This window comes from Diadema setosum, chromosome 5 (assembly GCF_964275005.1).
Source record: "Diadema setosum chromosome 5, eeDiaSeto1, whole genome shotgun sequence".
Taxonomy (NCBI): domain Eukaryota; kingdom Metazoa; phylum Echinodermata; class Echinoidea; order Diadematoida; family Diadematidae; genus Diadema; species Diadema setosum.
In genome coordinates this window covers 28,584,963-28,610,179 of record NC_092689.1, presented here as the reverse complement: position 1 = coordinate 28,610,179, position 25,217 = coordinate 28,584,963, and the positions used below count along the sequence as shown (strand labels likewise).

The following is a 25,217-nucleotide window of genomic DNA, read 5'->3' as shown; positions in this document are numbered from 1 at the left end:
TGGTATCGACCACAAAGGGAATCTTCCCGCCTCTCAAGTTACTTTCCATAGAACGAAGTCGTTGTTCTATATACATTTTAGATTACTCACACTCACCACACCAGAGGGATCGAAATTGCAATTACTTATGTAGAGTTACAGAGAAAAAAAAACCCATTTCTCTTGATGCAATGCTATCATATTTCCGAATGAATTAGTGCTCTTGTACCACAGTACGTAAACGTTACGACCGGGTAATTTGTGTCCAACCTTTCTTTTACGTATGGATATCTGCACTGAATTCATTCAATCATGATCGCATTTTCCCCCCATCCACTCTCGCTCGTTTAGGGTGGGGTAATCATGTACATCTATTTTTATCAGTATAGGCTCTATAATCTCTCCGCCATATTAATACACATTATGTGATGACATAATGTCCGTTTATCATTACCTGTGTGTCATTTTCACGTGCATACCCAAGCCCCATATACAAACATACAGCGTAGAGTTCAAATTAAGTGTCATAGTGTAAGTTGTGATATGCGTCGGCATGTCAGTTAGGGGCTGTCAACTCCGGGATATGCTGACAAGCTACAGCTTATTAATGTGTATGGAGAGAGATACTCTAGAAGACACATTCGCACCTGACGTACCGCGTTAAGACTAAAGTTAGTGCCACTGCTGTACATTGAAAGTGAGTTAAAGATTTCGTCAGTCATACAGAGCTTTGTTGTTGTCGTTGTAGTTGTTGTTATCGATATTGTTTTGTTGATGTTTTTGTTTGTTATTGATTTTAGAAAAGGTTCCGGAAGGCGATACCCCTATTTTGATTTTTTTTTTTTTTTTTAGGTGAAATGAACTGTTGAATCGACTTCATAATCGAACACTTGATATGATGTCTATTTTACAAAAGACATATTCTATTGCAGATTATGTTTTGCTCTTTTTTTGTGGTAAATGATATCAAATGGTCATGATGGTTCCGAATGTTCTAATGATTATCACATCGTGTGATGTGTCATTATGATGTTTATAATAAATACTCAAATACCTTCATGCTTCATTATTCCATCGTCACCTTTTCTTTGCACAGTGGTTAAGACTGCGATACATTATCATAAAGTGATGTCAGTAAAAGATTTATGATTAGGGGGTTGAATGTTGAATATATTGTGTTGCACCACGTTTTCAGATTTATCTTTTCATTTTGGAGGATCTTATTTATTTCTTATTGTAAAGGTTGCAAAATCTATGGAAATGTCTCAACATAACAATTATCTTTTTTCATAGGGGGTCCATCTTTAGCTTGATTGTCACTGCACCTATAATCATTATCTATCGTTATTTTTTTCCATTATCGTCACAACTATCCGTTAGATTGAGTATTTCATTTCTGTTTTTTTTTTATTATGCTTGTTGCCATTTATGATTATCTCGTCACATATATCACAAGTGTATTATCATAAAAAGAACATTTAGAATTGATTCTTATACTTCCAACTAACATTGCCCTCGCCACGGAACCATGGATTTTTATATCCGTATCCTGGCAATTTATTGAAATATTCATCGATGTAGAACCATGACCTTATGTCTTTTTTTTCTGTTTTTTTTTTAAGCCGATGTTTAGTATCAATAAAGCGAGGTTCACGTGTTGAACATTTATGGCTCACGCTAGACATGCGGGTTAGTTTCTATATAGCGCTCTCTCCCTTTCTCTGCCTATTCCTTCACCGTCTGTGTTGGAATAGACACAGTGCCGCCCTGCATTGTCGAGTGCGCCACGGATGTGTCATGATTTTCTTAATGTGTGCGTCCAATCTGCATCATGCACTTACAGGATTCGTGCCTTCGTGTATAACGGCGCATAGGAGGAGACGTAAGGAGGAAGGCAGGAGGAAAGAGAGACGGAAGGCATCAGTATTGGTGGGCCTCCTTTGTGCTCGATCTTGTCTATACCATCACCATCTGACCACCCCCCCCCCCATCCCCCTTTGAGGAGAATTATTAAGCTGAGACGGAGGGAGATTCTGTGGAGAGGAGCCATCAGGGGAAATATTACGTCATCCGTTACATCATCCGCGCTTTCGCTACCAGTAGCATCATGCCGCGGTCAGAAGTAGCGTACCAGGCCGTCGGGAAGGACGGAGGCGAGAGGACGGAACCACCGAAAGACAAACCGAGAAAGAGCGTCGGAGGCAGGGGGGATGGGGTGGAGGAGAGTGTCGGGAATGATGGAAGACGCGGAAGGGAGGAGAACCGGGATCTGAAGACGGGGGAAAGCGACGATGCGGATTCCAATAACAACAGTCATTCGCTGCGACACCACAACGGCATCGTAAGACGGACAATGTCGTTCCTCGCCAGTCTACCGCGGAAGCTCTTCAGCTATGTGCGGGAGGTCTTCTATTCACAGCAGGAGCATCGCTGGTCGCGGGGTGAGTATCTACGTTACATACACATATCGTCGTCAGCAGGACACATGATAATTATGTTCAATAGATGACTGCATTTGAAGACTAGTCAAAATGATGTCGTATACAATGAACGCACAAAATGTTTCCATGTCATACACGGATGATTGTAAACACATCGTGAATATTTAGACGCTTGCACTATTCCAAAGACATGTCTTTCCTTGAATGTTTCAATGGTTGATTAACATTATTCACTCTGTATGTTTGCAGAATTACCTTTTCTACCTTCTATCAGAACGTCAGAATGCATTTCGTTCGGTGAAAGGAAAATGTCAATAATCACATAATCATGATGAAATAAAATTTGTGAGAGAATGATATCACATGTGAACTTGTTGTGACTGAGGATTATTTCAACGGAGGCGTAGATTAGTTTATGCCACCAATTGTAAACGGGGAATATCATATGCGTGAGTTGCGATTGTTGACATGTTGTGAAATGGCGGATGTTTCCCTTGCAAGCAGCATGAGGAACGACGAGACGCGATTGTGAGTAATATTGCATTCTCTGGCAGGAGTGCCGCGCTATTTTAAGCTCCCTTCGTCGACCGCTCAGCAGGCGTGTGCGTGTGTGTGTGTGTTTGTGTGTTTGTGTGCGTGAAAGACGTGCACTTATATCGAGTTTCGCATGCCTACTCCATGCTGAGAAAATATGTAGCGCAATTTTTAGACCATGTAGACGTTGAATTCTGCTTTCAGGCAACGAAACCTGGATTTGTTATCAATAGTGGCTATTGATACTGTGCTTCTTTGAGATATCATTTATACGATTATGCCGATATAATAGTCAAGCCTATATGGGGAAGGGGGGGGGGGGGCCTAAAACTACTTGATGACGACTAAAAGTTCCTAAACACAATCCACAATACACACACACACACACACACACAGGCTATGTACGCACGTTCATGAATGAATATGTGAATTGCACACACACACACCAACACACATGTACTTGTATACATAACATATAGATCTCCTATATGTAATATATAGGCCATGGGGTGAGCTGGTTTTTTCGCTTGTTTCGTTCCGACAACTGCGGCACTAAAATGTCTCCACAGCTACGTGTAAACAAATAACCAAAAAGGCTACAGGAAAAAGTTCGACACAAACCCTCCTGCAGTATTTTGGTAATTTAGGGGGAAACAGTGAACTTTTTTGTCACTGAGGAGCTGAATATGTACACTTTGCCGTGTACGATATTCATTCGCGAACGATCATGTGATGTATGTTCTCCAATCCGAATCGAGAATTTTTGTTTACGAGTCAAAATGGCCGCCCCCTGTGAGCCTGTCAACGCGTCTACGTCGTCTGCTCTGCCGAAACTTTTAAGATGCGTAATTATGCATGCAACATCGATGAAGTTTGGAAATTTCACGGCTATGACAAACCTAAGATAGACGAAACCTATTTTGTGTGCCAAAGAGTGGATCAAATTGAGTGGGGGAGACCGTGGAATCGCAGACCAGAACGAAGTGACTCAGCTGCTCAGGGGGACTGACTGCAACCTACATAGGATAATTTACAGGTTAGTTTACGAGCATACAGTCGTAGCAGTCGACACTGCAGTGCAGTCTCTATATAATGTGGGTAATGTTAATGACCATGCATGATGACTACGCACGGTAGTACAACTACAAGTACAACGTTAGCTATGTTATGAACGTTGCTTATGTATGTTATAATGGATGCTAATGCAGTAGCTTAGCCGTTTGATAGCGTGTCTGTTACATTTTAGATAAATTATCTTGAATTTAACCTTGGCATGGCATAGCGCCGTTATGATGTAGCCTAGATGAACTGATACATGTTGTTCTATGTACAGCCCAGGTTAGGTTGATGTAGCTGATCGGTGATATTGTTTTGTAAAAATCTTGACACACAGGACTGGATTGAAAAAGGTCTAAAGTGCATGTAAATTTATATTTTCATAATCATGGCCATGGAGTATTAATATTAAAAATCCATCCTGTCTCTCTCACCCCGAAATTGGCGAATCCCCCCTCAAAACACACATTTAGCATCTCATTAAATTAACTTATTAATATTTGATATAAATAGGTTTAAAAAACCAACAATGACAATAACATAATTTCAACAATTAAACTCCCTAAAACATATGATTACCATTATGTTGAACCAAATTATAAAGCAGTGGGTGGTGGTGATAGTGAAAGGCCAAGGATTACTAGTATTAATGATGATAAGGCAGTTGTATTCATAATTATGATAATTGATATTGCATGTGATCAGGTGCTGAAAGCTGTAGATGTAATTTAAAATCAGTAATTGCACTGCAAGTACAAGTTGAAGTAGTTGATGATGACAATGATCATGAAGTGTTAATGATTACCTGGCATAGTACTAGGGCCTATTGGTAATTACAAGATTCAAATATTGGCAGTCAATAGTCTACCGTACATTTAATGATATATTGAGTGTAACGTTCAACCCCTCCCCCTAGCGTTTAGCCTTTTTTTCCCCCTAACAAAATCCAATGGCTAATAATTGCTGTTCATTTCTCCATTGTATTAAATAGGATTCCATGAAACGTGCTACAAGAGGTTTATAGATAGCAAACGCCTGAATCTCGCTAGGAAACGAAAGCTGAAGGAGGAGCCTGGTCCGTCAGCAGGAGCATCTGTTTCCTCCCCTAAGACGCTCACATCAAGATCAAGATTTTCTTCTGGAAGCTCTTTAGGTTCAGCTGTGTTGCCTGTAAAATGCATCATTTGCAACAGAGTCAACCTGCTCATTACTTGCCAAGGGAAATAGGTCAATATGATTGATATTGAAGAATGAAAACATTGTCATGTTACTATATAGTTAAAGTTGTCCTTGATAAAATGGAGCAATATATATCCACCACTGAAACATTCACACACATACACAAAGAACTTCAGTGCAAAGTTCAGAAACAACAGAATGTACTGTATATGCACAAATGCTTTGGTCAATGTGATTAATGTTCAAGAATTGACATCTTACCAAAGTTGTGCATGATAAAATGTCTTTGTTATACAGATTGCTTCCTGTATTTTGAATGCCAATGTTTATGCAACATGTTTTGACTCCTTGCCTCAGTATGTGATTGTTCGCCCTTTAGCAAACATTTCTGCCCACTATTATGATTTGATTAGGGTTGAATTATTCTAAGAACAAAGATGTTTTCCTAAGTGTGGTTTTTTTCATAAAACTGAATGACTATGATTAAAATTTGTTTTTTCCACTCTGGGGGAAAAAGATATGTAACTATTATTAATACTGAAACAGAATGTTCATGTAGAAAGGTCAGTACAATGTAGGTGTGAGTACAAAATCAGTTTGCTAAAACTAATACCAGCCAAATGAAAATTGTGCATAAGTTGAGTCAGGTTTGCACAGATCCTCTGATATTGGAAGTTAATTGCAATATTATCATAATTTTTAATGCCAAACCTGTTTTATTCTCTCCAAGATTTTCAGGTACACATTGCCTCCAATACAGAATCCAACAGTTTTCACTCATGAATGGGTAAACTATAATATTGCCTTTATTTTATATATTGGCATTCTTCAAAACCTTTACACCCTTTCAAGGATATTTGGACCATGGAATGTTCCAGGAAATTTATTAAAACTGGAAAATTTGACTGATTATCATTTTGAGCTACAGTTGTATCTTACATGAAAGGAGGTAGTGTCCCGCCAACCTAATGATAGCAATGAAAACTTCAGGAAATTTTATGAAGATTAAATTTTCTAAAGTACTGTAATATTTCATGAACAACGTGATTGCTATGTGATCTAAATATATTAAAGCTTCTTAAGAAGAAGAAGAAGAAGAAGAAAATAAAAACATGTTTACTGATAAACAATATGATCTGTTTAATAGTAATGTCTCGTGTGTGTAAATGAGTTAGTATGTGTGCGTGTGAGTGTATATAATATGTCAGCGTTTTTATGCACCTGTGTATGTGTAATGCACTGATCAATACATGTATTATATCATTGTGTGTGTTCATGTTTATGATAATCTTTTTTTATGATGCTGATGTGATAAATGGCCAAGGCATGTAGAATAATATTGTAATACACTTGGGTATCTTCATAACTATGTGTGTGTGTATGTGTGTGTGCATGTGACGGTGTGTGTGTGTGTGTACAATAAGATTCTCCCACATTCAAGCGGACACACACACAAACAAACGCTCTTAATTTTTTTTTTTGTTGCCTTGAATGATTAGTCATTTGATTAATAACATGTCTTTGAACAGAATATAAGGCATTTGCCTTGACCTCTGACAGTCAGTCAGTGCTCTCTCTCATTATGGTCTCGAACCACCTTGTTCTTGTCCTCCTTTGCATAGCCAGCATCAGGAAAAGCTGAAACATGAGATATAATGCAACTATTAAACCAAAACTTCATTTTTTTTTTCTAGGTATATGGCTAAAAGCAGTGCTTTACAAATGTGTATATGTATTTCAGCTTAGAAACACTATGGGAACTATACTGCGGCGAGCAGCCCCATACGCATAACTGCGGCCAGCAGCCCCATACGCATAGCGTCATGGGGCTGTGAACTGTAGCATACAGGATTATGACGGATATTGTATTGCGGACAAATATCAACTTAAAATCGGGAAAAATCTTCAATTTGAAGACTTATTAATAAATTTCAAGTATTGATAACAGAGTTCGTGCAAGGTTTGCTTCTGCAAATAGTTCCTTTCTGTTCAAATTGATGACTAAATGTGACTCGGTCGAGAGGAAACTGGGAGAGCTACACTGAATTGACGGCCAGCGCATGCGCACATAGATATCATATCCAGTCAATGGATTCGAAATTTGTGCGCAGTGATATGTGCGCCTGCGCTGACCGTCAATTCAGCGTAGCTCTCCCAGATTCCTCTCGACCTAGTCATATTAAGTCATCAATTCGAACAGAAAATGACTATTTGTAGAACCAAACCTTGCACGAACCCTGTTGTCAATACTTCAACCTTACTTGTAAGTCTTCAAATTGAAATTTTTTTGTTCGATTTAAGGTTGACGTTTGTCCGCGATACTACCCTGTCATGATCCTAAATGCTACAATCCGCAGCCTCATTACGATATGTGTATTGGGCTGCTGGTCGTAGTTTATAAAATATGGATTTTCGCGAAAACTGCAGGATATTTCGAGGAGAACTTTTTACTGTATATTTAGGATGTACAAAACATCACATTTCCGCATTCAGAAAGTAGTGCCAGTGTTGCTGGAACGAAACCCATTTTCTAAGCCTCTTTTTCAGCTTCACCCCATGGCCTAATACAATCATTGTATGTATACATATACATACCAAACATAATTATTATAAATTTAAATATTCCATTCAAATCAGTTCAATTCAATTAGATTTATTCACCATCTATCAGGAGTACAGTAAAAACACACACAAAAAAGAATACATAATCATATACAAAGTAAGGTTTAAAAAATGCAAGAAGAGTTGAACTTGACGGTGGGAACCCAAGAAGAAGCTGTGCTTAAAGATTATAACCCCGATACATAATTAAATTGTATATCATTCAAAAGTCTTGTGCGTACATAATATGCATACACACTGACATCGAACTATACATGCTGATTTGAGCAAATACATGTAAATGAAAGTGAAAGTGTTCTTAATCATCCACCCTATGAGGTCGGCTACCATAAAACTGATTAAAGGTTCTTGCTTTTCATTTGCTTTCTTTCTTCACTCGTTTTTGTTTCAAACAAAACAATTATTTTACCTATCTTGAAGCCCCAAAGTAATTTGATGGAGGACGTAATTGTATATGGATGTCAGTTCCTGACATCCATTTCCATGTTAAAGGGACTGTACAGTAGTGGTTGAGGTGGGGATTCATGTTTTGAACATCCCTAAGTGAGATAATGAGAAACCTCTTATGAAATATGAAGGAGCATGTGATTTCAAGAAGGATTCAACGTTTATTTGATGAAAATTGGTTTTCAAATGGCTGAGATATCCACAAAAGTGATAATAATAAAAGGCGACATGCCCCACCTTTATTAGGATCTCTTTGTTTCACCTTGTTTTTGGATATCTCAGCCATTTCAAAACCCGATTTTCATCAAATAAACTTTTGATACCCCTTAGAATTGCATGCTCTTTGACATCTCATAGTGTGGTTTCTGAATACCTCGCAAACGTTATAAGCTAAAACCTCACCTCGACCAGAACTGTACACACCCTTTAACTTTTGATGTTAATAATGAAGTATCATAAATGGTTGTTGCTAAGTTTGTGATATGTAGGCCTTTTCACATCAGCAGAAGCTATCATGGAATGACATTGTAAATACTTTCGAGAAAGAAAATAAAACAGTTAAATTGTATTTGATGATAAGTGAATAGTAATCAATATATACGTACATAAATCATGTATCATAATTTATATACTATACATACCTGCATATCATTGTACGAAACTTACGGCACCTAAAACGAGTCACCAAAACAGATCGCAGGCGAACGCACTTTTAGTTTCTGCTGGCGGAAACTCGATCCGGTGACAGTTCAATTTTCGCATGATTGATGCAACAAGGGAAAAAAAAAAGGAGGGGTAGAAAGTTGTATGTGAAGTTGTATCTCTAACAACACCTTATGCAGGAAGAGGACAGAGATTTTTAAGGAAGGGTCAGCAACGTCATTACGCCTCCACATTCGGGCTTGATTCATCGTCTGCTACTTTACAGCGGCTTTTCACACTTTCACCGCAATGAAGCATCGCTCTCTGATAAATGACCGCGATGGACATGATACAAGAAAGGAATGAGAAACAGAGTTCTCCAGTAGTACTTGTTGTTTTTATTGTTCCATATTCCACTTTACATTTTTCTATATTACAAATAAAACATAAACATTATAAGAAATTGAATATGCAAATTGACGAATACAACAGTAGATAACTGTTATATTAATTGATATAATCCATTCTTGAGGTTATACAAATCCTGGAGCCTAATCATTCTACTGGGAAAAAAAGTACAAGGGCTTTCAAGAAATGTTGCAAAATCAGTTATTCCATTCGTCAGTTGATTATTTACTTTGTCAATATAATAGGGGAAGGAATACTAGCTTGATATGCACAGGTATACATTAAGACATGCGTGACAGTGGATGGAGCAGGCCTATAGTCTTTAATCAACACATTCCATACTCAATTCTCAAATCCCCATGTCCGTAGACTTAATACACAGGCCGCCAGGTTCCTGTATGGAACGGGTTAAAACAAAATCATTACAAATGAATTCAATGACAATGTAGCGCGCTTCCTCCAGCTATGAAGTACGTGAAATGAAGTTGTTACTTTAGTAACTTCTATATCTGTTCTATTCATAACTGTAAGAATTCTAACGTGACGCCAATTCATGCCCTGCATTACTTTGTTGCAAAACGACAATAAAACATTGTTTACTGAATCATGTACATGTATTTTGGCACGCAAGCTCTCAACCATACTTTGCTTAGACTTCTTTTCTACTGTCTGTTTTACAGCACTGTTAAAAGTGCAGGAAATATCCGGTGAAATCCGTATAATGCACCTTTGTCTCCCTCAGTGTCTCAAACAAATACTTTATTCGATGTAAAGGGAGAAAGAAGACTTTGTCTCAAAATTTAGTTTTCCTTGATTTTGTTTCGACGTTTTCACATTAAGTTTTGGATGGTTGTGCATACAAGCAATCTCGAGCAAAAGCGGGACAGCCAAACGCTTATATTATATGGATATTACCGGCTACGATTGTTAATAATTTTTATTTACATATATAATAATTAAACAACGTCATATATCATTATCAGGCCATAAATGTGCACTAAGCCATATGTCTGTAGCAAGAGTAGATGGTAACTTAAAACCATATACTCCCTTCGGATTTCGACATCCAATTTGGACTTACCATTACTGGGTACCACTACACTCACGGTCGTTGTAATGGGGGGGGGGGGCAGGATCTCCATCTAAATATGATTCATCATGAGCTGTAATTGCTCCCCTTTTTTACATTGAATTGTAGATATCAAATAATATTTTGAGCACAGATCACATTAAATGGTGATCAGGCAATGTGACATAAAGATTTCTCCTCCATAAATCGATGCGGATTAAAACACTGTAACTTATGTCTGCCATAACTGGACACACCAGGTAGGTGTTAGAGAGACACTTCACTGGACACACACAGTTCTAAGACCAAGTAACACGTATACTAGCTATCAATGATATTTTTCTTTTTTATTATTATACCCTCCATGGTTCATGTAATAATGTCTCGTCCGTATTAAAATGCGATCACATAATCACAGCCCAGTGTATCACAGTGTACACACCGAAGGCCAAGACTGAAAGGTTGATCCGTGTGTTTAATAATAAGAGTTCGTCCTCTCAATCCTTGTTGCCAACAGTCAATGCCATGATTGAGAAGGCATGACGAATGATCTCATTGTGTGTTTATTTTTTAGTGCGACGCCATTATGCGTCCCCAGCGAGCACAGGTGGTGGAAGGAGTGTAATGTGTACCACAGGCAAACGACACAGCATTGCATACATAGAAACGACACACACACACACACACACACACACACACACACACACACACACACACACATACATGACATATACAATACACACACATGACATACACAATACACACACTCGCTAACACTGACAAATGTCTTGACCTATAAGCCGCTGACAAGAGTAAAAATACACCCCATTGAACATGATACCACATGTCTGGCATACTATTCAGTAATGGATGAATATGATTTCCACGCACGTTATGATGATTGTTTTCAATGTATGCGTAATGTATGAGTCGAAATGCTTATGTTTCTGTGAGCGTTTGTCTGTTTTAAGTGGTGTAAAAAGTATCTGTACATGGATTTGAGAAAGTAGACATTGACCACTGTTGACTAATGTTTTGTGGATGCGAATGTCAATCTACGTACAGTGCATTGAGCATTTTGTCTACGGAATTAATTTTGGCATTCCAACAAAGAATCCGTTAAAACTACTTACTTTCAATAATGATTTAATATTTCATTCGAAGCTTTTTGTCTTTATAAAAACAAACAAACAAACAAACAGCGTGGTCCGGTACCACACGACATCTGCTATTTTTTCGTGTAGGTCAAATAATCACACATCAACCCGTTCTTAATTCAAGAAAATGATATTGTGAGGCTTTTGATACTGCTCAAAAAAGCACGTCGTCGTTGTGCGTGCGACGCCAGATGAAAAACCTCGCTTTGCATTGGATACAGCAATCAGTCCTGGCGGGTTAATTACTGAGTTTGGCTGTCAAGAAAGAGAAAGAGAAGCCAATAGCCATTCATACAGAGCGAACTCCGCTCTCGTTTCGGCGCTCATAATGGAACCGCCTATGCGTCATCATCATGAGCCAAAATTAACGAGAGATAAGAAAGGTGTTACTATGGTTACCTCTAATTAATCCTGCTATCTCAGCTTGCTCGTTTGCAGATGCATACGACGACCGATGCATCAACGCACGAAGCGCGTCTTTACGCGGTGTTTCGCTGTTTTATACAACGGATTTTGACCTGCACGATTACGATGCAAAATTATGATTTCTGCCACGATCGCCTCTTTACACCAGACCAACAAAATGTCCACTTGTTGATGAGGTGATGAGGCAGATGACACTTTAGCTGATGATTTTAGCATCAGCTGTACTCCAGGGGGCAATCTTTTTAACAGCAGCCCTGTAAGGTATCTCTCTCCCTCCAGTATACATGTCAATACAATCTTTATTTCCGATTCATTGTATATAATACATGTAAATATAAGCAATTATATACCGAAGTATAGAGGTATAAGACAGTGAAAAGGTTAAAGGAATATAGCGAGATTATGAGGAAAAAGCATTTGAAAACAAAAAGATCATGAGCTCAATTAAAAAAAAAGAAAAAAAGGCCTGTATGTGCAGTGGATGGTAGACGATCGGAAAGTGGTATGTGCGTAGAAAGCCGGAATAGCCCCAAACTGTAATCATTATCAACAATTCATAAAAATTATTAACACATTTTTTTTTTCTGATAAAGAATAAAATGTACCATGAATACCATAGTACAAAAAAAGAAAGAAAATACCTACCGTATATATTCATATATCATTCATATAACAAAGTCGAAAGAGATTTATCTATATTTACTAATCATTTTTGTATACGGTCTTTTATGATTATCATTAAATTGTGTATCAAATTTACTCACATCTAAGATATTCTAAAAGGCAGGACCAGAATGATGTAATGAATATTTAGAGTTGTCAGTTGAATCATCTTCATCGATGAAAATAATTTGACGAGCTCGTATGATAAGTATATGTACATTAGAATTTACGGAAAACATACTTGGTAAATAATTTGAATAAGGTGGCAAAGTTTTTACATGGTAACGTTGCATGGAAGAAGGTATTTGCATCTCATTCAAGTGCTGCAATTTGAGGGTTTAAAAGGATTTAAGCCGTTGAATCTCTATAATCTGATTTTGTGCATAATTCATGTTGAATCTCTATAATCTGATTTTGTGCATAATTCAATGGCTTTCCTCTGTAGTAAGATAAATTTTTGAATTTGGCAATAATAAGCGACTTCTCGAGATTGAATTACAGCAAGGTGAAAAAAATGAAATATAAGCATTATGAAGAGCTAACAAAATATAACTGGGCAAATTGTATTTCAGTCAGTGTAAAATTCCAATAAAACGAGAGATTTTTTCTTACAAACACTATCAATATAATTCCAACTCAAATTACTATTTAATGCAACACCTTGATCAAATTACTATTTAATGCAACACCTTGAAAATTTACAGATTAATAAAATTCTAAATGTGAGCCCTGTTTCAAAAATTTTCAAAATCATATCATAAATACTATCTTGCACACATCCTATTTGAAAATACGCTTTGTGTTTTACTTGTATTCAAAAAGAATCTATTGCACTTGAACCAATTTTATACTGAGGCAAGATTTTTATTCTAAAATCCAATCTATCACTGACGTTATGAGAGGCAAGAAGCGAGGAATCATCTGCATATAGAATAAAAGGAGATTCGTTGCAAGAATCTACAATGTCATTTATTTCAAATAAATATGAAATAAAGGTCCAGGAATGGACCCTTGAGGAATGACCGTATCGGTGTTTTAAAAGACGACTGAAAAGAATCATAAACAGTGAATAGTTTTCTACCACATAGATAAGATCCGAACCAGTTAAAGCATTCGCTTCGGACACCACAATATCGCAGTTTTTTAGAATAAACTTTTATGCGAAAGACAGTCAATAGCTAATAGAGAGATCCAAAAAAAAAAAAATCTTTGCCACCATTGAGTTCTTGAATAATTTTGTCCTGCATGTACTTCCATAACTGCCATATCTGTTGACAAATTTTGCCGAAACCCATGCTGACTGTCGTATGATAGATTATGTCGCAGCAAATATATATATATATATATATATGAAGGGCGAGTAAGAACATTTTTTTTTCAAATATCTTTGAAAAACAAGACAAGGTGAATATCGGACGGTAATTCGTAAATATTTCATGATCGTCTTTCTTGAAAACTGGTGTTATTTTTATGTATAGAATTTATGTAACGTAATTATTAATCTGCATAATCACGAAATGTAAGTACATGATAATATCAAACACTGAACTGTTACTGTTTGTCTTCATAGCAGTGTGTATCGAACTATACCATGCTACCATTCTTAATTCTCACAACAATAATATCATAATGACGCAGCTCGTGACGAAAATAATGATTTGTCTCTTTATCATCTCATTGTGTCGATGCTATAATCAAGACTTTTAACCCGTTCCTTACAAAAGTTGGAAAACTCCATGGTCCTCTTGCGAGACCCACTAAGTTCCCACAGGAATTCAGAAATTTCTCATTCTAAACTCAAGGACTGAAGGACCGTTTAGGGATGACGCCGCACTATATAACCACAGCATTGACTCTGTATTTCTTCAACCTTTAACTGCACCCCACGACAATAACTTGACGAAAATGAAAAATAAACTCATGACTCATTAGAATGATGTCATAAAAGGTGACGCCATTACCTAGGCAACCGATAGACCACAATTTATTATTATTTTTAAACTTAACCACTCGTTTTTGTCATAAGTGAAGTCTGTCTGCATCATTCTGCTCTATCGTTGCACATGATCTGTTTGTCTGTACCTGCTTGTGTCTGTCTTTCTGTCCGTGTTTTTGTCTGTGTGTCTGTCTGTTAGTCTGCCTATATTTCTTTCTACGTTGAAATATGCATGCGAAACCAACTGAAGGACATTACTTTTTATATTGACTATTTCTTAGCTGATGCATTTGTCCTTCATTCTGTCTGTGCATCCAGAATAAAAACTAACATCCAAGGTCCGCTAATGTATCCTAATAGCTCCTAAACTGTGCTGGGTTTTTTTTTTTTTGTTTTGGTTTTTTTTTTTTGTCTCTTTGCATGCTTTAAGAATAAATCCCCATGCTGCCTGCTTTTGTTTTCTGACCGGAAACACGACTATGTGTGCCTGCGATTTCGTCATGCACGACAACATCACTGCAAAAAGCCTTGCAAAAGTATCGCACAAGTCTCGCATGCTCTGCACACTGCACATAATAGCATGACAATATATGTCCCGTTGTTTTACAGTCGAATTTCGCTTGAAATAGCATTGCGTACAAAGTACGAAAGGCTCAACATAAAATTGCAAGAAGAAGTGAGCCTATACTCGTTCACGTTATGATGGTAAAGGTGTATAGTGATCCGTCCTTCGTGTGTGTGGTGATGTGTGTGTGTGTAGAGGGAGGGGGGAGGGGGGGCTGTCTTGCATTGGTGGAAACCAACGGCAGTTTGTCATGACAAATGAATACACGACGGTATTTTTTCCATCATAATGCAAGATATGAGCTTCTATCATTGAAGGGGATTCCAAGGCGCAAAGAAAAACATAACGAAATTCCAGAATACTCTTTCCTCTTTTCATAGGTAGGTTTTTTCTTCTTTCAGGCTATGCTTCCTGGAAAAAAAAAAGAAGCCTGTCCTGTTTTCTTTAGATGGTCAGCAAGTATCTAGATACATGTATCTATTGATCATCCTCTTTTGCAACCCCCTTTCTCAATCTCTATCAGTACCACCATTAACCATCACCACCCCACTCCCCCCCCCCCCCGGGGGGGGGGGGGGGGGGGGGGGTGGGAGAAGATATTGGTACCACAATGCTGTAGCTCCATGTTGGTATCGATACCTGGCCATGATGCTTGTGATGCTAGCATGACCTTTCTTTACTAATCGCACATGCAAAGCAAAACAAACTCTCTCTCTCTCTCTTCTTTCTCTCTCTCTCTCGCCCGTCTCTCATACTGAACTTCCCTCTACCAACAGTGGCAGATCCAGAAATTTCGTAAAGGGGGGGGGGGTGCAAAAATATTTCTGGTGCCACTTCCGGGTTTAATCAGCTGACAAGCAAAAAAAAAAAAAAAATGAGCTTTAAAGTTTAGGTGCAACCATCACTTGAGAAGACTGCAACACTTTGTGACGTCACGTATGTACGTGAAAATATAAAGGAATATTGAGCATATATTGTCATATTTTCTGGCATAATGACAGAGCACTTAATTCACTCTTATTTCAGAAAGGGGGGGGGACAATATTGCCTTTAACATACGTCAATAACAAGTCGAGGGAATGTGTTCTTTTCAATAAAAAGAAAAAGAATTGTGGAATTTTCTTCATAATTTCTTTATAGCGTTGATTATGTGACACCACAAATACCTTCTCACCCCGCAACGGCGTTGCACAGAAACTTTACAAATTCATAACTTTTGAATAGATTGTCAGATTTTCTTCAAAGTTCACTGATGTGTTCTACTTTTATTGCTGCATTCACTTGATCCACACATCGGGCGAACTTGTCCTTTAGGGCCACTGGACGGTTTAGGAGCAACATCACAGTGCAAAATCATGATGATCACTTACCCTGGATCCCCCCCCCCCCCTTCGCTTTTCTCTTTTCCTTGCCGGTCAGCCTGCATGACGACGGTTAGGAACGTTGTTCCTATCCCTCTCATTTGACTGTTTAACATCTATCTTAATTCATGCAACCTCATGTTATCTATTATCAACTCTCCGAAAGGAGAAGCGGAAGTTAGTTTAGTTCATTTCCTTCTTCGTTGAGACGTGGATATAGATTTCTATTTCTTTGCATTTCTTTTCATTGGACCTTGCATTCTATTCTTACTCACGCAGATCTCCAAATGTGGCTACAGAGTTTCTGAAAAAGATAGGAAAGACAATCAATATTTATGCCGTGGTCACGCTGGAAAGAGAGAAACAAAAAAATAGACAAACAAATGCCAAGACTGGTGGAAGTTCACATCAGTGAAATCGAGCAGTTACGATTTGAGTAACATAAAAACAAGAAGATGACGTTTTCGGATGTGCCCATGCGTACAGCTTGACGCCACGAAAGCTGAAAGTGTGTCAGGAGTGTGATATATAAGACTGTTGGGAATCTTTTGTACAGACTGGTGATATTCTCATGATTCTAAAGAGTCAATAACTGTTCATCCTATACGCTTATAGAAAGGAGAATACAATCTTTGATCTGGAAATTATAACTTACCGCGGTGCCGCCATGTTGCATTTTGAGTTTCCACACAGCCATTACCACCACAGAGCATACAGGGTACTGGAAGGGTCTGAAATTGCACTGCCGCTCATGAATCTCTCCCCATATATTTCCTTCCACTGGCCAGTTGGCAACGATCTCGAGGACAGCGAGGAGAGTGACTGGTCATCGAGCGAGGACGGGACCACGACCCGGTCTGCCAAGCACAAACGAGCGACCACCAAGTCGAGGGACAGACATCGGACAAACACCAACAAGTAAGTTTGAATTTTTGCAATTATTTTCTCAGTTCGCTCTTTGCACGAATTGGCACGGCGTATACACTAAATATCCATCTGCACTCGAAATGAGCATTTCACACCTTATGGACTTCGGTAAGGAACTTTGGAAAATCGGTTTGGGAAATTATTTGTGTCCATGCGGGTCAATTTATTCACACCCGGAAAAGCAAAGTTGTGGGCCGCCACCCCTTACTTATTTATGAATCAAATATGCGTCATTCTTTCATTCAATTCCCCAATTGAAATCAGAAAATCAGATTTGATCAAAATTCCGTGTTAGATGAGATACCATTCAAGCAGCTTTAGACAAGCACTTAGGCCTATCAGAAAGAAATTTAGATTGTGTTGGGATAAGCAATGGTCATCATGTGTCCTATCAAAGGCTCAACCCATAACAGTTGATTTCAAATTTAATCACACATGCATGGACTCGATTTTCACTGCTAGGCATACTCAGAACAGAAATCCTTGCAGGGATCATATTAATTTGTTCAGCAATCTATGTTTATGTTACGTATAAGATGCTTGAATCTGTAGATATAAAAACTGTTTTAATAACGGATCCGCCTAACATTCCACTTTGTTTGAAGGCATTTCTTGCCAGTAAAATTAGTTTATGCTACATTGACAATGGTGAATACCATATATGACTTGCTTAAACTTATTACAATATGAACGAGTGTACATTCTTATGGTTCAAATTCATGAAATTCTTCCGTCGAGATTTTTTATGCAACTGATGTCGATGTGTTATAGGGCGATTTGTCAATTAGTTGCATTATCATACTTTTCTCTCACCAAGTTGTTGGACATTTTTGAGTAATTTCCTTTATGTTCTTTTGTGTGGCGACCTTTTTCAGTAAAATAGGAAGAGTGATGTTATGTAACAAACAAAATAACTGGAAGTTCGCCGTAAAGCAATGATTGCGTTGTATAAATTCAAGGTACACAGATAGATATTTTTCATTAACGTCAACACAATAAAGATATATCTCAACAAGAATTAGCCTTTCTTCTATGGAGGATCGGTATAAATCTTATCAGTGTGTTTATCCTACAACGTAACGCAATGTTTTGATGCCGGTCATTGTCTGTGAGTGACATGACTGTAATGAAAAAGAAGAGATTTGTAAAAGAATTCCACAATCCCTTAAAGATGTCCTCTCTCAAAATTAAGAGCATTTGGCTCCCTGTTTATACTGTTATGACTTGTTTTAAGTTCATTGATCAAACTGGCTCCCAGAAATCAGAATGCCTTAAAAGATAAAGTGATAAAAAGAAACCTATAACATAGTCTCTTTCTAAAATAAAGTTCTAGATTGTTCGTATGAAAACAATCAAACAGACAAACAAACAAACAAACTTTCCCAGCTTTCCTACCGTGTTCCTTTGGGCACTGTTTCATTCTTAGACAAACCTGCAAGTACAAAATGTACCTGATAAACAATGATTGTCATGACGAAAGCTTTGTAAGTGATGGATGCCATCACGGGGTTCAGTGCCTACATCATAATTATGGCATATCACATAGCTGAAATTTTACACCTTTCATTAAAGAGTTGGCATTACACTTATTTGAAAAGTCTGATTGCAAAACGGGCTAAGTGCCATTTCTAAACATTTTAAAGTAAGCCCATCATCAAATACAGCAAAATAAAACTTTTACCAGTGATACCTCACTTGCGACGTATATTCGTGAAATCATAATTAAGAAATTCTTTCTTACTACTTTCTTCGTTTTGTAGCAGCTTGAATCACAAATTCTTCAAATTAACAAGAACTGATTAAACTGGTTTTTGCGATCAAACTTTTTTTAAATCATTTTTTCTTTTTTCTTTTTTTTTTTTGCTTAAGGGCGAAATGATACCGCAGAATATTAATATGCAAGATGATAACGTATTCAGTTTCAAAACGCATTTGTTTTTTTTTTTTTTTTTGTTTTTTTGCCAGAAAATAACCCTTTAATATAGATTATCTTCTGCCTTTTCTTTTTTCTTTGTTAATGACGAAAGTAAGATAAAGGGGACGGGTAGTTTTTCCAAAAAAAAAAAAAGAAAAATGAATAAAATCTGGAATATCGAATTCTTTCACTGACGTACTTACTCTCTGATGTCTGGTCCGCTTTGTATTCCAAATAACGCTTTCCAAATAACGCATTTCAAATAACGCGCTCGAAGCCCGTCGACTTGAAATCGAATCTTTGCGACGTGATTTTCAAACAGTCACCCTGATGAGTGCATATTGTGTGACCGGTCAATGACCCGTCCAGGCGTCCACTATTTCCGCTTTGCCCGACATGCCCCTTGTCGGGTAACTCGTGATCGAGTTACAGCCTGGGCTCTTTGTTGTGCAATTGTTGTTTGCTCTTGCTTGATTTGGTCAACAATAAAGGTGCCACACACCTCTTTTATTTGTTCAACTGACATAGGACAAGATCTAACAGGGCTGGGATCATCACTTTCGACATTAACATTTGAGTATGATCGAAGATATCAGCCCACATGCCAGAATCCTGCTTGTCCCGAAAGGGAAAAATGATTATCGTGCTGATAGTCACGTTTCAGAGATTGGATTTCCACTGCTTGGATCTTGAGACCATATCTTGCAAACATAACAAATGCACACGGGTACAGCGCAACTGCGCATACAGCATGCACACTCGGACACATACAAAATACCAGCATTTATTATTGTTATTGTTATTTTGGGCGAATAGATACAAGTGATTTGCAGTCGGAAGACGTCAGATCATTGTCCATTACTAGTGTAGTAACGGTTGATGTATTGTTAATAGTGTTTTTTAAATCTTTTTCACGAGACCACATGGAGCCAAGCAAATATATAACATTTTTATGGTCTTGCTCGTGACTATTCTCTGTAATGCAAACTGGCTACATGCAGAGAGCAAAAGGGCAAAGAAAACGGAAGTAATCACGTGAAAATTATAGATTATTTGTTTAAATCATAAGGGGCATGAAAAGTTTACATACGCACACGTATTATTATGTTAAGGAGTAATTAGCTGAGGCATTTTGAACCCCACCCTTTGCTGAGCAGTTGTCCTGGACGAAGGAATAGCAACTCTAACTTTTCCACTACTAGCAAACCTATCGACAAACGTTCCTTTTGTTCAGTTTTACGTGTCTTCCACAACCTGTTTAATCCATATGATTTCCCATTGTCGTTCCATGAATGAACATAACTGTATATTGTTATCAATGTTATAAGTATTGTTAACATTATCAATATTGTTCTTAAAGATACTGAGTGTCACGTCTTACGTTAAACACCATACAGGGCTCCCCCACCGATAGCACCGAAACCAAAGAAGCACACTGCGCAAGCGTATCGAGCCGGAAGTGGATCAAGTAACCCGCCCTCATCGCCCGACTCCAATACTCCCGACACCACACCAGAGATTTCCTTCGATGACGTAAGTAGCAGAGGCGATGGCAATCCTCATGTCATTGATTGATCATTTTTACCTATCCTTTCCATGATTGCGAAGTCCTCATCTAGAGAGTCAAAATACGTCTGCATAATCATGTTTTGAAAGGTCTACTGATTATTCGCGCAAGAATTTCATTTCCACAGGAAAGCATGATTATGTCAACATAACATTTTACGTTTCTTTTCTTTTTTTTTTAATTTCTGATGTGTGTTTCATTCCCCGATTGACCCAAAGAGAACCGTTTGTCTAAAAGTTCTCATGTAATATTCAGAACATTAATTTACCTGTGAGACAAGTTTGCTGTCTTTAAAAATAAAATGAAAGAATAAAAAAAAATCAGGTAGGCCTATATCCTTCTCTGTTCGTGAATCAGCGGTCTGAAGTGAGCCAACAGGTGCACATTGGTAAAAAAAAAAAAATGACCTTTCTGTTTTTCTCGGTTGGTTAGGCATTTCACTCTTTTTTTAAAGTGACATAATGCATAAGCTTGCCCGACGTAACTATTTTATGGAATTCATGCTCAACAAAACATGAACATGCATAGATGACAGGGACGTCACCAGCTTTTTTTTCAAGGGGGGGGGGTGCGTTTTGACAGTAAATGTAGGCCTACCAGCGAGATTCTTTTTTTCAAAATTTAGGTACACTATGTGACGGTGTGAGATCCTCGGCGAGGGAGCGAAGCGGCCTAGCGGGGGAAGGGGATATCCCCTTTCACGATAGGGACTTTTTGTAAAAACAGAGTATAAAAGTCGCGTTTATAGGGCATTTAAGATAAAAATTCTAGGGAATTAGATATCGTAGAAAAAGCACTGTGAAGGACTATAATTATAACATGCGGGTGTACATTAAGTGACGGTGTTAGATCCGCGGCGAGGGTGTGGGAGGGGACTTTTTGTAAAAAGCAGAGTATAAAAGTCGCGTTTGTGGAGCATTTTAAATCAAATTTCTGGGAATTAAACATAGTAGAAAATTCACTGAAAAGGACTATGATTATAACATACGGGAGTACATTATGTGACGGTGTGAGTTCCTCGGCGAGGGAGCGAAGCGGCCTAGCGGGGGAGGGTGTGGGAGGGGGATACCCCCTCCCTCGGTACGGCTTTTTGTAACAGCAGAGTGCAAAAGTCGCGTTTGTAGAGCATTTTAAAAGTAAATTTCTAGGGAATTAAACATAGTAAAAAACACTGGGAAGGACTGTGGTCATAACTTATGAAAACCATTCATTTCACTATAAGTACGGGCAGAGGGAGTCTGAAATGTATTAATTAAAAGCTACAAAGTGATCGCATTGTTCGAGCAAGTATTTTGTTGCTAAATTAGCATAAAAGCATAGAAGAAAAGAAAAAATCTAAGGTTTACTAAATGTAAGTTTCTGGGTTCACATTCGAGGACTCGAGGTTTACCATCTATATATTAAATTTACTCACAAGGAAGTATTGTGTATAGATATATTCAAGTAAATTGTGAGTGTATTATTCGCCCCATTATGGGAGAAAATTTCGCATTTTCGTTTATGAAATTGACAACTTTTAGACCGGCGAGAAAGCGCCTTTTCATTTTGGTTTTTCGTCTGTTCATTTTGGTCTTTCAATGATTGATCAATTATTTGTCACAGGGGGCACGGGGGGGGGGGTGCACACTTCTAATACTCCGAAGATTGTCAGTCCCCAAATGTTGAATCTTTGGGTAGGAACCGGGCGGGGGAAACATAAATCAAAGAGGATGAGGGAACTTTTGAAAATATTTCAATTAAAGTGACAGATATATCAAACATGCTTTTCGATTCTGAAATTTGTCAATCCCCCAAGTTTTCTAAGTGTATGGTTGAAGACCTACGACGGGGGGAGGGTGTGCGAGGGGTAGCCTCTCCAACGCGACAGAGATTTTGCCTTTTCAGAATTGAAATTCAACAATCCGTTGCAGAATGAAATATTTGGACTGTTTTCTATTAAAAAAAAAGGAAGAAAATTTTCCTCATTTCGTGAATTAAGGGTGACGTTTGCCCCTTTGTCCTCCGGGATTGATGCTCCTACATACGAGAAAGCTGTTGCATTTTTAAGATTCAAATGAATAAAGCTCATAAAGACATTTGGAATTTAGGAAGCTCTCAATCCCCCAAGACTTTTGATACACTGATTATAATGAAGGGAAACTAAGCGGGCAAAGGGTTGATTGAAAGGAGATAATTATCCCCTCCCACCCGACGGAACTTTTGCATTTTTATTTTTTCAAAGTGAAGTGACAGATCTGGTGCACACTTACGATAAAACATTTGTAAATCTATCAATCTAAAGGTGTATTAAGTCCATGAAAAAAAAAGACCAAACGGGAGAGGGTGTGGGAAGGCGTATCCCCCTCCCAAACGAAAGAAACTTTTCATTTTTACAATTGAAATTCCGCAACCTGGTTCACACTGTGGGTGAAATATTTGGACAGATTTCTAAACAAAAAAAAAAAAAGAAAAAGAAAAATCTTCTCACCTCGAGAATTATGACTATGTGTGTTGGGGGGGGGGAGCAAATGATATGCTTACCCTTGCAATATTTTTATGGGGGAACTTTTTTTCTGTTAAAAAGCAAGAAAATCTTCTCATCTCGGAACTCATAAAATGGGGGGGGGGGGGGGCATTGCCCCTCCAAAATTTTTATAAGGCTAAGGCTCGCACTTGGTATCGCATTTTCAATTTGGGTTGGTCAGAAATAAAGTGCTGTACGTAGACCCTACATCCTTGCAGCACACGTACACGTGCACGCAAACGTGTACGTGCTCTGTACGGTCGATAAATATGTAGTGAACACTGCAAAATAGATATGTATTATATCAGTGCTGCCAGAGCCCGGGGTGCGAGTTTTATCCCACGAATCTCTTGTTCCTTGTGCAAAATAAAAGCAAAAAAAAAAAAAAGAAGATAATTGAACAAAAGAAAATTATTTAGCGTCCGGCTTTGAGGTCGCTCGCTGACTGATTTTTTTTAATTATTATTATTTCTTTTTTGGGGGGTCTGAAGGGGGGTGCGTTCGCACCCAACGCACTCCCCCTGGTGACGCCCATGGATGAGATCAATTGTCCGTATCCATGGCATTGTTTCTCATTGAGAATGGGCCCTTGAGAATTCACTGACAAACATTATTTCTATTAATCTTTCCAAATACCAGGCCTGCTGTCAGGTGGATGTGCTGGCAAGCATCATTTATAAGGATTACATAATAGTCATTGCATTACAGATGCTTATCTTAGTGAATATAAAAAGCAACATTGCCCTTCGGTTCAATGATCCTTTTCAACTCATGCGCAAAATGGAACCACGAACTGGTTTGTTTTCCGATGCATGTCCGCCACCTCTCGCTGAGGTTGACGTGTGTACTTGAAACATTGAAACGGTCAAAGGAAGTGGTTTGTTTGTTTGTTCAACAATACGAAGTTAGTATTTTCAACCATTCAAGAATGTATCGATATTATTAACTTATCAACATGATGATGATATTTATGATGATGATGATGTTTACGTGTCTCCCCCCATCCCACTGCTTAGATCGTGATTGAATCGCCTCAGCTGAAAATGTACAAACGGATCCACGGCCCCCAGGGGAGAAGACGCCCACAACGGTACTCCAACCAGTCCGAAATTCGTCAATCCGAAATAAGCCTGGTGGCTGAAAATGGAACGCCGTAATCAGTCACAGACACAGACACAGTGGGCGCGTGTGCCTTTGCTGCCATTTCAGTGTGTGTGTGATATAACGGCGACTATAGAAGACACCATGTTAAAAATGGATGTGAAAGGAAGCACACTGAACATGTGACAGGACGTAGTTGTTTACAAGGACCTGAGTTGATACAGCAGATAACTATGGCCACAATGTGACTTCTAAAGACTTCCTTTCGAGATTGAGGTAGCAGAGACAAAACCGATGGAATTCAAGCAGACGATATCTAATTGTTCGACAGACAGCAAACAACATGAGTTAACCCCTCCTGTGCCGATGAATCGATTAAAATGTGCACAAAATTCACATAAAAACCTATGGACAGGTAATGTGGTATGCAGAGGGTTAAGTTAGAGACTGTCTGCACGCGTGATCTCTGAAGAGATCGGCTCTCAATTTTTCTCCCGTCTTTCTCGAAACAACAGATTAGTGATGTGGTGACGAAAACACCATTATGTTACAGTTTGTCTGTGGTCATCATGATTAAATAGATGCACATATTCACAACTGACCTGTTAGTAAGGTGTTTAGGAAAGTCCTTCTATGGTAGGTGTATATGCAAAGAAATTTACGTACGAATCACGACGTCGTGCCACTAACAGTAAAATAATAATAATAATAATAATAAA

The 25,217-nt window shown here is 38.3% G+C and overlaps 1 protein-coding gene across 1 annotated transcript in view; it reads left to right on the top strand.

The window, feature by feature from the left end:
- The window catches only part of LOC140228821 (uncharacterized), a 57,146-nt gene extending 32,496 nt beyond the window's left edge, over positions 1–24,650 (top strand). The window contains exons 8-10 of the mRNA XM_072309094.1: positions 17,274–17,403; positions 20,725–20,860; positions 24,414–24,650. Of these exons, the coding sequence (XP_072165195.1) occupies positions 17,274–17,403; positions 20,725–20,860; positions 24,414–24,554 (407 nt within the window). The 3' untranslated portion in view covers positions 24,555–24,650. The remainder of the gene's footprint in view (positions 1–17,273; positions 17,404–20,724; positions 20,861–24,413) is intronic.
- Positions 24,651–25,217: the final 567 nt, after the last annotated feature.